General features: G+C 41.7%; 1 protein-coding gene across 1 annotated transcript in view; it reads right to left on the bottom strand.

The window, feature by feature from the left end:
- Window positions 1–16802, bottom strand: part of SLC20A2 (solute carrier family 20 member 2) — a 100651-nt gene that overhangs the window by 12634 nt on the left and 71215 nt on the right. The window contains 5 exon segments of the mRNA XM_038559927.1: window positions 5798–6150; window positions 6152–6313; window positions 6315–6391; window positions 7454–7657; window positions 11882–11998. Of these exon segments, the coding sequence (XP_038415855.1) occupies window positions 5798–6150; window positions 6152–6313; window positions 6315–6391; window positions 7454–7657; window positions 11882–11998 (913 nt within the window).

Raw genomic sequence — 16802 nt, 5'->3', positions numbered from 1 at the left:
TGTATATTACTATTCTAGCAGATATGTCTTTTGTAAATGTTTTCTTTCAGGTTCTTATTCTCTTGATGTCGTCTTCCACAACACACAAGTTTCCAATTTTAATAAAGCCCAGTTTATCTAGTATTTCTTTTATTGACTGTGCCACTGGTGTTTTATCTAAAGAGTCATCTCCATACCCACAGTCATCTATGTCTTCTCCTGTGTTATCTTACTAGGAGTTTTATAGTTTTTCACTTTACGTTTAGGCTTGTGATCCATTTTGAGTTACTTTTTCTCAAGGCTGTAAGGTTTATGTCCAGATAGGTTTTTTTTTTGCACATGGATGTCTAGTTGTTCCAGCACCGTTTGTTGAAAAGACTCTCTTTGCTCCACTCTATCTCCTTTGCTCTTCCTTTATTAAAAATCAACTGACTATATTTATGGGGGCCTATTTCTGAGCTCTATTCTGTTTCACTGATTTAACTAACTATTCTTTTTACCAATACCATACAATTGGGGATCCCTGGGTGGCTCAGCGGTTTAGCGCCTGCCTTTAGCCCAGGGCGCGATCCTGGAGTCCCGGGACCGAGTTCCACGTCGGGCTCCCGGCATGGAGCCTGCTTCTCCTTCTGCCTGCGACTCTGCCTCTTTCTGTCTCTCTATCATGAATAAATAAATAAATCTTTTTAAAAAATACCACACAGTCTTGATTACTGTAGCTATATTCTAATAAGTCTTGATGTTGGGTAGTATTGGTCCTTCAACTCTGTCCCATTCCTTCAGTAAGGTGTTGGCTAATCAGAGTCTATTGCCTTTTTTTTTTTTTTTTTCAGGAGCAAGGGGGAGACCACTTTTATTGCCCACCCTGGGCTGGAGCCCAGTGTGGGTGGGACAGGAGGGGTTAGGACCTGCTGTGGACAGTAAAGGTGCCCTCAGAGGATGTGGGTCATGTCGCTAAGAAAGGGTGCAGAGCTGGTCCATCCAGAGCAGTGCCTCATGCTGCAGGGGCGTGCGGCGTGTCTATTGCCTTTCCTTATAAACTTTACTGTTTGTTGATATCCACAAAATAACTTGCTGGGATTGTAATGAATTTATAGATCAAGATGGGAAGAACTGACACCTTAACACCTTTCTATCCTTAAATGTGGAAAATCTCCCCATTTAATTCTTTGATTTTATTCATTAGGTTTGTAGTTTTCTGCATCTAGATCTTATACATATTTTGTTAGATTTATACCTGAGCATTTCATTATATAAACAGTATTCTTGATTTTGTTGTTGCTGTTAAGGTTTTATTTACTTGAGAGAGACAGAGAGTGAGAAAGAGAGCATGAGAGAGGGGAAGGTCAGAGGGAGAAGCAGACTCCTCACTCGTCTCATGGGGAGCCTGATGCCGGGCTCAATCCTGGGACCCTGGGATCATGACCTGAGCCAACGGCAGGCACTTACTTGACTGAGCCACCCAGGTGCACCCAGTACTCTGTTTTTAATTTCAAATGCCACCTGTTCATTCCTGGAATGTTGGAAAGCAACTGACTTTTGTCTATTAACCTTGTGTCCTGCAACCTTGCTATAACTGCTTATACATTTCAGGAGTCTGTTGATTCTTTTCCATTTTTTTACATAATTATGTCATCAGCAAACAAAGACCATTTTCTTTCTTCCCGGTCTGTAATCCTTGTATGTATACCTTTTCATCTCTTATTGCATCATCTAGAACTTAGAGTACATGTTGAAAAGGAGCGGTGAAAGGAGACATCCTTGCCTTGCTCCTGATCTTAGTGGGAAAGCTTTCAGTTTGTCGTCATTAATTATAATGTGGGCTGTAGGTCTTCTGTGGATATTCTTTATCAAGTTGAGGAAGTTCCCCTTTATTCTTACTGAGAGTTTTTACCATGAATAAGTGGTGAATTTTGTTAAATGATTTTTCTGCATCTATTGATATGATCATGTGATTTTTCCTTTTTAGCCTATTGATGTGATGGATTACATTAACTGATTTCTGAATGGTGAACCAGACTTGCATACCTGGGATAAACAGCATTTGGTCATGGCATTTAATTCTTTTTATACACTGCCGGATTCAGTTTGCTAATATTTTGTTGAGGATTTGTACATCCATGTTTGTGACAGACACTAGTCTGTAGTTTTCTCTTATGTCAATGTCTTTTCTGGCTTTGGTAATAAGGTAATACTGGCCTTATAGAATAAGTTAGGAAGTACTCCCTCTCCTTCTATATTCTGAAGTAGACTGTAGAGAATTGGCATAATTTCTTCCTTAAATGTTTGGCAGAATTCACCAGTGAACCCATCTGGGCACGGAGCTTTTTTTTTTCTTAATTTAATTTTTTTATTTTTTATTTTTATATATTTATTTAATTTTTTATTTTTTCATTTGGCGTGGAGCTTTCTGTTTTGGAAAGTTATTATACGATTTATTTAAGTTCTTTAATAGATACAGGCCTTTTCAGATAGTCTGTTTCTTCTTTCGTGAGTTCTGACAAATGGTGTCATTCAAGGAATTAGTCTTTTTCATCTAGACTATCAAATTAATGGGGCAGAGTGGCTCATTACTGAAGTCTGCTTTTTCATTTCTGATATTAGTAATTTGTATCCTCTCTCTTTTTGTCTTAGCCTGGCTAGAGGCTTATCAACTTTATTAATCTATTCAAAGAATTAGCCTATGGTTTCACTTATTTTCTCTTTTGATTTCCTGATTGCAATCTCACTGATTTCTAATTATTTCCTCTGCTTACTTTGGATTTAATTTTCTCCTCTTTTTCTAGGTTCCTTAGATAGGAATTTAGACTACTGATTTTATATATTTGTTCTTTTCTAATATATACATCCAATGCTATAAATTTCTAACCACTGTTTTTGCTGCATCCCACCAATTTTGATGTGTTTTCATTTTAATTTAGTTTAAAATATTTAAAAATTTCTCCTCTGATCCATGTATTATTTAGAAGTGTGTTACCTCCTCTTCTTGTATTCTGGGATCTTCCAATTATCTTTCTGTTATGGATTTCTAGTTTAATTCCATTGTACTCTGAGAGCAGACACTGTATTAGCTCTGTTCTTTTAAATGGGTTCAGGTGTGTTTTATGGTCCAAAATATAGCCTATCTTGCTGAATGTTCCATATAAGCTTAAAAAGAATGTGAATTCTGCTTTGTTAGGTGAAGTAGTAGTCCACAGATGTCAGTTATATCCAGTTGATTTGATGAGTTTATTGAATTCAACTATATCCTTACTAATTTTCTGTGTCTGTTCTGTCTGAAATTAATATAGTAACTTCTGTTTTCCTTTGATTAGTGTTAGCATGGTACATTTTCCTCCTTCCATTTTCTTTTAAACTGAATGTGTCTTTATATATATATATATATATATATATATATTTAAGATTTTATTCATTTACTCATGAGAGACACACACAGAGAGAGAAGCAGAGACACAGGTAGAGGGAGGAGCAGGCTCCATGCAAGGAGCCTGATGTGGGACTCAATCCCGGGACTCTAGGATCATGCCCTGGGCTGAAGGCAGGCGCTAAACTGCTGAGCCACCTGGGATCCCCAGAATGTGTCTTTATATTTAAAGTGGATTTCTTATGGCAACATATATTTGGGTCTTGTTTTTTGACACAGTCCAACAATTTCTGTCTTTTAATAGATGCATTTAGACGACTGACATTCAAAATGATTACTGATGTAGGAGGATCAATATCTACCAAATCTGTTACTCTTTTCTATTTGTTGTTCTATTTATTGTTTCCTATTTTTGTCTTCCAATTTTTTTTGCCCTTTAATTGAGCATTTTGTATGATTTCATTTTCTCTCCTCTTGAACAGTTCAAACTCATGTTGTTCGAAGATCAATTATATATACATACATACATATATAGTTATCTATGTAGGTACATATATACATATACAGTTGTGTGTATGTATGTATGGATGTGTGTGTGTGTGTATAGTTTATTCAATTGTGGTCTGAGAGCAGACATTGTATTATTTCTCTTCTTTTTAATTTGTTGAGGTATGTTTATATATTAAACTATATTTAGGTAACTGTATACATAATACATATTAGCATACATAACTGAATAATTGATACACTGTTAGAATCATTTTGAAATGTTATCTTTTATACCAATTAGGAATAAGAAAAACACTTATTTTTGCCTTTAACTTAATCCTTCCGTGATGTTCTTCCTATCTTTATGTAAATCTGAGTTTCTGAGCTATATTATTTTTCTTTTCTCTGAAGAATTTCTCCGAGCATTTCTTGCAAGGCAAGATATTTCTCTGGCAACAAACTCCCTTAGTTTTTGCTCACTTTAGAAGGTCTCTTTTTTCCCTTCACTTCTGAAGAACAATTTCACAGGGTATGTAATTCTAGGTTGGTGGATTTTTTTTCCCTCAACACTTTGAATATTTCCCCCTATTCTCAACTGCATGGTTTTGAGGAGAAGATGGATGTAATTCTTATCTTTGTTCCTCTGTAAGTTTTTTTTCCTCTGGCTTCTTACAGGAATTTATCTTTCATTTTCCTTCCTTCTTTTTTTTTCTTTAAAGATTTTATTTATCCATTCACAAGAGATACACACAGAGAGGCAGAGACATAGGCAGAAGGAGAAGCAGGCTCCCTGCAGGGAGCCCAATGTGGGACTTGATCCCAGGACTCCAGGATCACGCCCAGAGCCAAAGGCAGATGCTCAACCACTGAGCCACCCAAGTGTTCCAATCTGATACTCTAGTTTGAAAATGATATGCTTAGGTATAGTTTCTTGGGGGCATTTATCCTACTTGCTACTCTGAGCTTCCTGGACCTATGGGTTGGTGTCTACATTGCTCTAGGGAGAGGGAGAGGAAGAGGGAGGGGAGAGAGAAAGAGAGAGCAAGCACAAGCAGGGGGAGCAGCAGGCAGTGGGAGAGGGAGAAGCAGGCTCCCCACTGAGCAAGGAGCCTGATGAGGGACTCGATCCCAGGACCCTGGGGATCAAGATCCAAGTCAAAGGCAGATGCTTCACTGATGGAGCCCCCCAGGCGCCCCCCAATGAAGAATTTTAGATCAGGAGGAGGAAATGCGGTGGTGCTAGGTGTGTGTGGGGGCAGTCGAAAAACAAAGGACAGAATACAATGCGTCAAATACAGTAATATGGCAACACCTATGTAACAGTGAGTGGCACCTAAGATGTCGGTGCCTCTTGTCTGGTAGGACAACTTCTTTTAAGAAGAATAGAAATTGAACTGCACGTGGCTAGGCAGTGCATGGAAACCCACAGCTATTAAATGGAGACTCTTGTATCTAGGCAATAAGAAATACAACAACAGCACATTTTCTTGATTTGGACAGAAACATGAGGCCTGATGATAATCATAGTAAGAGTAATAGTAATGAAGAAAATACGTGGATCCTGACCATGGGAGGAGCACTGTGGTAAGCACATTAAATAAAGCATCTCACTTAATCCCCATAGAAACTACCTGAGGCCAGTAGTAGTTTTACTCCCGTTTTACAGATTGGGATACAGAGGTTTTCAGAAAACAAATGACCTGACTAGGGCTTCTCAGCCTGTACGAAGAGAACAGAGACTACATATTTCAGTCCCCTATGACCCGCTGCCTTTACTGTCCATGCTGTCTCCCTCCTGCCTCCGGCCTGTGCACAGTTGTCCTCGGCCCATGCTCCCACAGATGCCCACGCTGACCCGGCCCGGCACCCCACCTACTCCCTACCTGCGCACTTCCGGGGCGGGCTCGGCACCCCGACACCCAGGACGGCACCTGGCACACGCTGCGGAGCCACAGGCGGACCTACCTTACATCATTGCCACCGTGCGCGAAGGACCCGAAGCAGGCGGTGAGGACCTGCAGGAAGTGGAACAGGAGGTGGACCTCGGCTGTGTCCTTCTCCTCCTTCTCGTCCTCCGCAGGGTCCTCTCGGGGCTGGTCGGGATCCGCCAGCTCGGACGCCAGCTTCATTTCCACGCCTCCCTCATCCGCCTCGATCTCGGCCTCCGCTACGGCGTTGCAGTAGCTCGAGTAGCTGTCGTAGCGAAGCCTCTTCTTCGAGTAGGACACGGCGTCACCCACCAGCTTCTCGCTGTCCTCTGCAGCCGAGGACGACTCGGCGGCCTTGAAGGTGGCGTGCACGGGCAGCCCACAGATGGCAGGCGGTGTAGCAGGTGTAGCTGTTGTTGCGGCGCAGCAGCCGGGCGCTGCTCTCCTGGGTGGGCCTCTCCTCGGGGCCCCTGTCCGCGTGCATCCTGTGCAGCAAGTCCTTGTAGAGCCCCGAGTCCTTGTGGACCGTGTGGTACACGTGCGCGTCGCCCCTCGGCGTGCCCGTCGAAGCCGAAGGTGCCGTTGGAGATGGGCGAGCGTGCGGAGCCGTGGGTCATGGACAGCGCCCGGCCTGGAAGGTTAATGAGAGGCTGCCTGTCTCGCCTTCCAAATATACCCCGCTTCCGGGAGGAATCACTCCTCCCTCCTTGTGGTATTGGTTATCTCTGGAGATGTGGGTTATGGGGCACTCTCAATTTTTTCACATGCTTTCTTTTCCAAATTAACTATAAAGGACATGTAATATGGTTGAAATAAAGGAAACTTGGTAACGTAGGAATAATATGGCTTTTGAAAATGATGTGATTTTTCTCCTAAAAAGTATCTTCCAAAAATGACCACAGCCCTTTTTTCCTGGTTCTAGTGCCCAACAAAGGGAGAATCCTTAGAAGGAACTTATTTTGGGCAAACTTCATAAATGAGGGGCAAAATCCAGTTCACTGTGAGACAGATACTCTAGGTGCTCCTTAAAGGCTAATTAAGTTCAGTGGAGCAAAATTCATCTGCTTTCTTTGGGCCAAGTGTGAGACCACACCTACGGGAAGTGGAAGTAGGTGCCAGGTCCCCATCTTGCAGGGAAGTGGGCAGGCCCAGACAGGCCTGGCAGAGGCTGGCACTCGCCAATCGGTATCCACAAATGTTAGAAGATGAAAGACCCCCTTCTCCCCCTGAACCTGCAGGACAATAGTAGATGTTTCCTGAGGTGTCTGTGATTCTACAGCAGGACGACCTCCTTGGTTCAATTTCAGTTTCTCCTTGTGTCTTCCAGGAGGGAGGCAAGCTTATTAGCAAACTGGAAGGGCCAACCTCCAGCAGCTGGGTGCCTGCAACCCAGGAGGTGCGTGGGGCAGTGTGCAGGGTGGTGCACAGGCCCCTGGTGCCACTGATGAGACTACACAGAGGTCTTGGAAGAAAAGCACAGGACCAGAGTGAGCCTGTTCTGTTGACTGCATGGTCTCCTGACACTTCTTTAGGCCCTGGGTTCTCCCAAAACAAAACTGGGGAACGCTTTTGTGCATTAAAACCTAGCTATCTGGAGGCAGGACCCCACCCCCTGCCAGCTCCTCCCCGCCAGCAGCCCCTAGGACCTGCTCTCTGCCACCATGCAAACCCAGGTCCTCTGCAAACATCTTACCGTAGGAGGCCCGGGGGTGGTTTCCCACTGTTGTGCCTTCCGAGGTCCCAGCCGGCTCCTCAGCCAGCCCTGTGAGAGGGACGGTGCTGTCATCATTGGCCTTGGCACCTGGTAGCTCTTTAAATACTGGGGACTCCACTTCCTGAATTTTATTGAGGCTTTCATCAGACACTCGTGATAAAGCAGCTTCTTTTTGTAATTTGCCTAAAGAAAATATAGTCATAACTGCAAGTTTTAAAATAAAAATGAATATTTATCTTTAGTACTTACTTTGGAAATGAAAAAAATAGTTATAGCTAGATAGAAAAAATAAACTGTAGAGTTCAATTATCTGGGAAATGCAAGCCAGAAAATTCAGCTACTGAGGACAAGAGTGGGGCTCAGGCCTCAGCTATCTCCTCCAAAACCAACAGAGAGAGCTAGATCCAGTCCCCATGGTCCCTTCCAGGGCTAACATTCTGTAATCCTACAACCATCTGGACTGGTCTTCTATTTTCTTAAACTAACCTCAAAATCACTGAAATATTTATCCTTTTTTATCTTCAGAGATATTAGTTATAATCTTTGGTTTTCTTCCATTCAATAAATTATTGATCTCTGACTTCTTCAGGTCACCAAATATCAGAAAACAAGTAAATCATTTTCCAAAAAGGAACAGAGAGATTCTACTCACTTTTGAAAATCCTTTACTTTCAAAGAGAAGAGACTTTTTTTTTAAAGCTGCTTTAAAGATCTACAGTATTCTTTTAAATCAGATCTGAGATATGGTACGGCTAATTTAATGATCTCGCTGCTTGTAAATTCTCCTGGGCAAATTTCTAAGCTCTCATGTATAGAACTAAAGTGAACTATCTTCTCAGTTCTTCTGCTGGATACATTCACAGAATCTCTATCACACCTCTCTCTCTCTCTCTCTCTCTCTCTCTCTCTCTCAGAAATACAGACCTTCTAACACTACATTTCTGTTATGCACTACAGGAAAAAAAAAGGTACACACAGATCTCTGACCACAAGGTGCTTATAATCAAAATGAGAGAAGATAATATTTATAAAGATACAATAATAAATAAGCAAAAAATGTTAACACTTACAAGAGACAGGTTTCATTATTTTCTGCTTTTTATTAATGGGCACACTGAGGTACAGACAGATGAAGTCATTTGCCCAGAGTCACCAAGGGGGTAAAATGCAGGCAGGTTAGCTTATGGTCTGTGTCCTTAATCACTAATGTGTACTTGAAATAACCAAACAAGAAATATATACTGAAATATCAAAATATGGCATTGATTGAAAAAAACTAAAAACTAAAAACTAAAAAACTCTTGGGAAGCCAGAATGGGGAACAATATTAGTTTTCCTGTCACAGTATAGCCTGAAGCTGGAATGCAAAGATTTTTATCTTGTCTTTGATGGGAATGTTCTGTTATTAGGAAAAGCCTTTAAAAGTCAAAGCATTTAAGTATGTGGTTAAATCAGACAAGCGTATGTTTTAAGGGGCTCGCCTTAGGCTGTTACTCTGTCTGAATGGAGGAGGTGATATTTATTCTCAGCAGAGAGCAGGGGGCGGGGTTAACTTGAGGGAAGCCAGCAGCTAGTTTTCAATCCATTATTGATGTGGCTTTACTATCCAGTCTGAAGTAGTATGCATTAATGTGGATCTCTTTACTATTAACTTTTTTTAAAAAAGATTTTTTTTATTTATTCATGAGAATACACAGAGAGAGAGAGAGAGAGAGAGCGAGAGAGAGGCAGAGACACAGGCAGAGGGAGAAGCAGGCTCTGTGCAGGGAGCCTGACGCGGGACTTGATCTGGGGTCTCCAGGATCATACCCTGGGCTGAAGGCGGCACTAAACCACTGAGCCACCTGGGCTGCCCTACTATTAACTTTTAAATTTACACATAGTAAGTTGACTATGTGCATATGCTTGTCCGTCCTGATCCTCAGACATGTTTATACCTGTGCAACCCCTACTTGGATCAGGATACAAAGAGGTTCTATCACCTCCCAAAGCTGCCCGTGTAGTGAGATCCCCTGCCCAGCTCCTTGGGAGCCACAGACCTGGTCTCTGTACCTGTAGTGTGGTCTTGTTCAGAATGTCATATAAGTGAAACTATAACATTTATAATTTTTATAAAAATTTTAAAAAGGGAAAAAACTTTTGTGAGTGAAACAAAGAGTTTTTAGATGTGATACCCAAAATACAATTTACAAAAAAAGAAGTTGATAGACTGTGCTTCATCAAGATTAAAAACTTAACAGCATTTTGCTCTGTGAGAAAAACTATAAAGGGAATGAAAAGACAAGCTAAGATTGGGAGGAAGTATTTGCAAATCCCCTGACAAAGGACTTGTATTCAGAACATAAAGAGAAATCTCTGAAAAGAGTGGTTATAAAATGAGCAAAAAACCTGAACACCTACTCCATCAGTAAGCTATACAAATGGCAAATAAGTCCATGGAAAGGTACTCCATGTCTCTGGTCATCACAGAAGTGTACATTAAAATTATGAGATATGGGCAGCCCCAGTGGCGCAGTGGTTTAGCACTGCCTGCAGCCCAGGGCGTGATCCTGGAGACCCTGGACCGAGTCCCACATTGGGCTCCCTGCATGGAGCCTGCTTCTCCCTCTACCTGTGTCTCTGCCTCTCTCTCTCTCTCTCTCTGCATCTCTATGAATAAAATATTTAAAAAAATAAATAAAATCACGAGATATCAAAATACACCAATTTGAGTGGCTCAAAAAATATGGACAAATATTATACATTTTATTTTTTTTCCCTAAAACTCTTACTACTATTTTTTAAATCTATTTTCATTTAAATCTATGATGTGCTTTAACTGTTTTTTACAGGTGTGAGGCTTAAGTTAAGGTTCTTTTTCTCGTATCCAGATGTCCAAATGTTCTAATGCCATTTGTTGAAAGACAACTTTCTCCACTGCAGTGCCTCTGACTTTGGTGAGAATCAGTGTGCCGTATTTGTGCGGGCCTGTTTCTGGACTCGTCTGTTCTAGTAACGTGGGCTTCTATCTCTCATTGATACCACACAGTCTGGTGGCTTTATATTAAGCCTGAGTTGAGTAGTATGAATCATCCCACTTGCTCTTCTTCAGAATTGTTTCTGGCTATCCTAGTTCCTTTACTTTTCCATATAGGTTTTATTTTTTAAATTAAAATTTATTATTATTTTTAAAGATTTTATTTATTTATTCATGAGAAACTCAAAGAAAGAGGCAGAGACACACAGGCAGAGGGAGAAGCAGGCTCCCTGTGGGGAGCCCGATGTGGGACTTGATCCCAGGACCCCAGGATCACGCCCTGAACCAAAGGCAGATGCTCAACCACTGAGCCACCCAGGCGTCCCTCCATACAGATTTTAAAAGCAGCTTGTCTAAATCTACAAAATATCTTGCTGGAATTTTTAATTTATATTGTGTTAAGTCTAGAAAGCAATCTGGTAAGAACTGGCATCATAACTATACGGGGTCTCATTTGTTTTGCTCTGCTTTGAAATGTGGGTTTTCAAATTCAGATATGTCCACACTAAACACACTGTAAGGCACACGCTGAGGCCAAAAGTAAATACTTCTTTTCTTTTGAGAGCCCTTATTAAAAACATGTGGCCTCAAGCCCTGGAATTATGTTGTTAATGACAGAAAAACAACTCTGGCAGCTTTCTGACCTGGTGCATACTCTTTTGTAATCTGGCTTCTTTTGCTCAAAATAATGTCTGTGAAATTCTTTATATTATGGGCAGTTCATTCTCTTTAGTGCTAAGCAGGCTTCTACTGTATGAATATACCACAATTTGGTTACCTTTTCGCCTATTTAGGAACATTTGGATTGTTTGCATACAACTCTTTTTATGAATGTGTGTTTTCATTTTTCTTGAAATTACTGGGTCATGTGGTAAAGATATGCTTAACTTTACAGGAAATTTCTCATTTCTGGAGTGGTTGTACCATTTTCCATTTCACCATAAATGCATGAAAATTCTAGTTACTCCACTTATTCATCAATGCTTTGAAATACTAGTCTCCATACTTTCGGCCATTTGTGTGGGTATGAAATGGCACTCATTCTGGTGTGAATTTGCATTTCCCTGAAGACTACTGTTTTTCATCGGGCTGGTAGAACCTGACTGAATAGTTAAGTTCCAATTATCCGAGGCAACCAGGACTGTATTGCCGACCCAAGTCACAAGCTACTAAGAAAAGTCTGAGGGGGCACCTGGGTGGCTCAGTTAGTTAAGCACCTGCTGTCAGAAAAGTCTGAGCTGGAAAGCAGTCAGGAGCCGAGAGAGGAGGATGGGGCAAGTAACTCCGTGCTATGTTCCAGTTTCCCGTGTTAGTAAAGGTACCTGTGGATTATACCTGAAGCCCCCAGGAATGAGGGATTTTGTAAATCAGGAGAATAAAAAAGCCCTTACCTGCTATTTTCCTCCGCATCCATGGACACACAAAGAGCCATACAAAAAGGGCAAACAGCAGCGCGACACCAAACGAGATGAGTGCTATTGCCCATATGGGAAGGACCAGACCAAGCACTGGGGAGAAAGGACAGCGGTGGTGTCAGTGGATATGTTCTGAAAGGTCAAGCCTCATGCCAACATACTTTACATTTCCTAAATCCAAAAAAATCACCTGGATTTTGTATTTAATAAAAGTCTCAACCAAAAAAAGTGCTACAGTTTTTGGGGGTGGGAAGCTGTGTGTTCAAGACTTCCTACACCTTGTCGCTATGTGGTTAAACTGAATAGTGAGCCAACTAGTCCCATTTCTCCAATGTGGCACCAACAGTGTATTACGTTGGAATAAACCCATTCACCCATCGTCTCAACATCAAGATGCAGGAGTGGACGCACAGAGAGGACTCTGCCACCTGCTGCCTGCCGCCAGCCCCTCAGCCCTCACCGCACACTGCTGCCTGCTGCCCGTCTGGCCGTCTCAGGGGTCAGCAGCCCTGCTTTAAGTGGCCGTGACACTCTGACCACACACATGCTCCTTTTTAAAGTCTGCATGGAAACAAAAGTCTTCTAAAAGGACATGTAACCTTCAAACTCCGCTCTTCTTTGAAGTGTTAACTTGTGGCATCACAACAGAGGAGACCTTTTCATTAAAATTCAATAATGCACACTAGGTTGCAATTACATTAGCCGATAGGACAGAAGCGCACGCGGCTTAGGAACATCACATTTTCCTGGCACTGTACTGTCTCCAGAACTCATCACTCTGCATTTTGTACATCACGGGTTGTCATGGGTGGCAACAGGCAACACTTAACCTGCACTCACAGGTTCGCAGCTTACACAAGCATGCTTGCACAGAAAGGAACAGGCATGTACGAGAATACTCCCATGGCATTACTTGTAACAGTGAGAATGTGCAGGATGAGTATGTGCGTCATGATGAAGATGTGAAATAATTATAGGACAGAGTCATAAAAATGAGGCAGATCTACATCTATAGATAAGGGAAGAGGCCCACGATCTAGTAAGTAAGAAAGGCTGCCTGGATGTGTACCACAATCCAATTTATGTTAAAAAATAAAACCCCATATAAAAAATAAAACTCCTACCATACACACAAATGTATGAAAAAGCTCTGGAATGATACAATGGCTACCTCTGTAGAGAGACAGGAAATTGGAAGGGCTCTCACTTCTCACTACATATATTTTTGTACTGTTGACTTGGAAAACACATAATAAGCATGTGACTTTTGTAAACTGTTAAACATGTTTTAAAAGTTTTAAAGGAATGAACTACTTAAAACTCTGCCCTTTGCTCTTGGATTAAATAAATCTTTAATGATGCAGACTTTGTTACCCTGTTAACGATTTTATACATACAAACCCACTCAAAGTTATTCAACTAAGGTATTATTATTTTTTGTTTAAAGATTTTATTTATTTATTCATGAGAGACACAGAGAGAGAGGCAGAGACACAGGCAGAGGGAGAAGCAGGCTCCATGCAGGGAGCCCGATGTGGGACTCCATCCCGGACTCCAGGATCACGCCTGGGCTGAAGGCAGATGCTCAACCGCTAAGCCACCCAGGCGTCCCTCAACTAAGGTATTATTAAACATTTTGGTAACTCTAAGAGGTAGAATAGGTAGGTAGTACTATAAGTGAGAGCCAGGATTAGCATATGTAAATAGGAAAAACAAAAAACCAGAATCCCCTAGCTTAATTATAGCTAAGGTGTCACCAGTGGGAGTGCAGACACTTAGGGCCAGACGATTCCCACTACTTGCTCTGACATCAGAAAGCTGTGGACTCAGGTGGGGCTGGGCCCCGTTAGCTGACAGCTCGGCTCCAGCTCTGTTTCTGCCCCTCAATCTGACACTCGTAAAACCACTCAGGCTCACCTTACTAGGCTGTGCCTATGGCCAGGCTTCCTGGCTTCTACTTTACCACTTCACGTCAATGTCTTAATACATGTGATAAAAGATCACACCAAAGCTGTTTCTTGCCAAACTGAGTAGTGACTGTTAATTAGCAACATCAAATTGATCAAGTGACATCAATACCCATCACTCTTATAGCTTAAAAGTATTTAGTTTCTGAAGAGGTTTCCTTCATGCCTTCTGGTTTAGCTGATGATAAAATTGTTAACTGTGCTGCTTTTAGCTTCATGTGTTAATCTGATCTAAGAGAGGCAGGCTCTGGATACTGTGGCAAGAGAGAAACAATTTGGAGATATATATAGATATGTAGATATATATAGATATATAGATATATAGATTTATATAGATATCTTCATAGTTTTTATATATATCTATCTATAATCTATCCATCTATCTATTTTTAATGAGTGAACACATTTGCTCTCAGGCACTATTTTTTCCCATCCATGCTGAGCACAGCCTACAACAAAAGCAGAGAAGGGCTGCTTTATGTATTCCTTCCAAGTCCATCTCCATGCATTCTGTTCAAGTCCCATAGGATTCTGCAGGTGTCAGGACCAACATTCATAAGAGAAAAACTGAGGTTTGTTACAAGACTCTCTTGATCTTTGGCAGAGACAATAAGCCACAATACCACCTGCCCCTTGTAGCTCTATCATCACAACCTCCTCTGCCATCAGTTTGGCCTGGGAAGTGGCCAGAAAGCTCTGAAGTCACCCTCCTAAGTCACAAGAAACTGGAAGGGAGAGTAGAGGATAAACACATCACTGAGGGTGGAAGCAGAGAAGAGAGAGTAAAAAATCAAGGAAAATAAAAAAACAAAGGAATGCAGGAAAATGGTGAAAAGTCATTGATAATGAGAGCAAAGTGGAATAGAATGAGGACAGAATTTGGATCTGAACAAATTATTCCAGCAATTTAGTAATGTAACAGGGCAGCAAAAGAACAGCCTCTCGTTTTTCACCTGACAGTCATTATAAGCATCTATAGAATAAATACAGCTCCTATAAAACCAATGGGACATTAACTATATTACTTCCCTTATACCCCCACTCCTCAGCGTTTCTCTATAGCCTTTCTTCTGCTGCTGCTTTAATTTTATAAATAATACCTGCTTACTGTGAAAATATCAGTATATATGATGCACAAATATGAAACTTCCTCATACTCTTCCCTAGTGAACCTTTCTAGAGAAACTGTTAATTATTTCGAGCTTCTTTCCAAGTATTTTCTAAATATAAACATACAGTGTAGAATGTTTGTGAGAATCTTTTTCTTCCTTTAAAAAAAAATTAACAGGGGCACCTGGGTGGCTCAGTGGCGTATCCTGGGGTTCTGGGATCAAGTCCCACATTGGGCTCCCTGCAGGGAGCCTGCTTCTCCCTCAGCCTATGTCTCTGACTCTCTCTCTGTGGCTCACGAAAATAAATAAAATAAAATCTTTTTTTTAAAAAAAGAACAGACATAGAATCATACTGTATATACTGTCCTGTGATTTCATTTTCCCCATACATCATATTGTGGACATCTTTTCACAGACACACACACACCCCTTTAGCTCATCTGCAGGTGCTGGTGCTGCTGGGCTTGGGACCACACTTTGACTCAGAAGTCTGACCAACCACCAGAGGCGTGCTCAGGCTATGAGCCCTGGCAGCTCAAAGCAGCAGGCAATGAATTTCAGCACTCATTCTTTCAAAACTGAACAAAACCAAGTCCCGCACAACTGAGGACTTTTTCATTACAAATAAACCTCAGGCTTGTATCCAACCCAAGTGAGCACTTTATTTCCTAAAGTTATTTTTTGCCTCTTGCAAATTATTTTTTTAAGTACAAGTAAAACACACAGAGACAATTTTTAAAAGTACTCAGTCTTTGAAGTGGAAGAATGACTTTTATTTGAGAAAAGTCAAGTCAATGCAAAGTAAAACAAATCAGATGCAGCCTAAGACATAAACAACTTCAAAATAATTTAGAAAGGAGGAGCAGATGAAATCAAAACACAGCACTGGAGCTCAACAGCCAACCAGTCCCACTGAAGACCGTGTGTAGAAAATGCTATTTATCAAAAGCTCTTACAGCTGAAAACAGGGTAAGATTAATGCTGCCACTCATTTCTGCTAGAGAATTTCACTCCTTCCTTCTACCTCTGAGGCACCTATTTACTGAACGGACATGTTCAAAGGAGGAAAGGGATGCAGGAGGAGTAAGTTCCAGACCAGCAGGAAGCAGACGTACTTTGAGGGGAAGTTAACGGAGTCAAGGCTGAAGGGACCCTCCTCAGCTCAGTCTCACCAAACATGACAGCAGCGCCCTCAGGCCAAGAGCCCCCACGGGAGGGAGTAGGCAATGCAATCCTGGTTTGAAGGGCAAAAGTTAACTTTTGTTTAAATAAACAGAAGACCTGGACGCACCTACTGGATATTCTAGAAGTGTGCCCCAGGAACCAAAATATTAGTAAAGTCCTTTTCTGACCTAGTGGGGAAACAAAACAACCTTCTCTTTCCTTCTCCTGTAGGCAAGCCCCTGCCCCCTCCGGAAAACTTCAAGTAAGAAGCTTTCCAAACCAACATGTGTGGAAAAAATAAAAAGATAGGATGACTCAGGACATGCTGGCAACGTAAGGCGGAAAAGATGAGACTACTTATGATAGATGGATGGTAATAAAAGAGCCCCTAAGATGCACTGGGAGTTACTGCGGGCCAGGCACTGTGTTCAGCACTATCTCACATAATGTGGTGGCCCCTCCACAGAAGTCCTCCTCCTGTCCTTACTTTATCATGATGCACAGAGGCTCAGAGAGGTGAGACGTGACATTCCTGACAGCACAGCTCCCCAACCAAAGTCCTTAACATTAACTCCAGCACTGGGAATGCTGTCTGATGGGGTCACTGGATGCCGGGCATTGAGGGGGGCACTGGACGGGATGAACACTGGGTGT

This window comes from Canis lupus, chromosome 16 (genome assembly GCF_011100685.1).
Source record: "Canis lupus familiaris isolate Mischka breed German Shepherd chromosome 16, alternate assembly UU_Cfam_GSD_1.0, whole genome shotgun sequence".
In the NCBI taxonomy this organism is placed as follows: domain Eukaryota; kingdom Metazoa; phylum Chordata; class Mammalia; order Carnivora; family Canidae; genus Canis; species Canis lupus.
The sequence above is the reverse complement of the archived record's forward strand: the minus strand, read 5'-3'. Positions and strand labels throughout refer to the sequence as shown.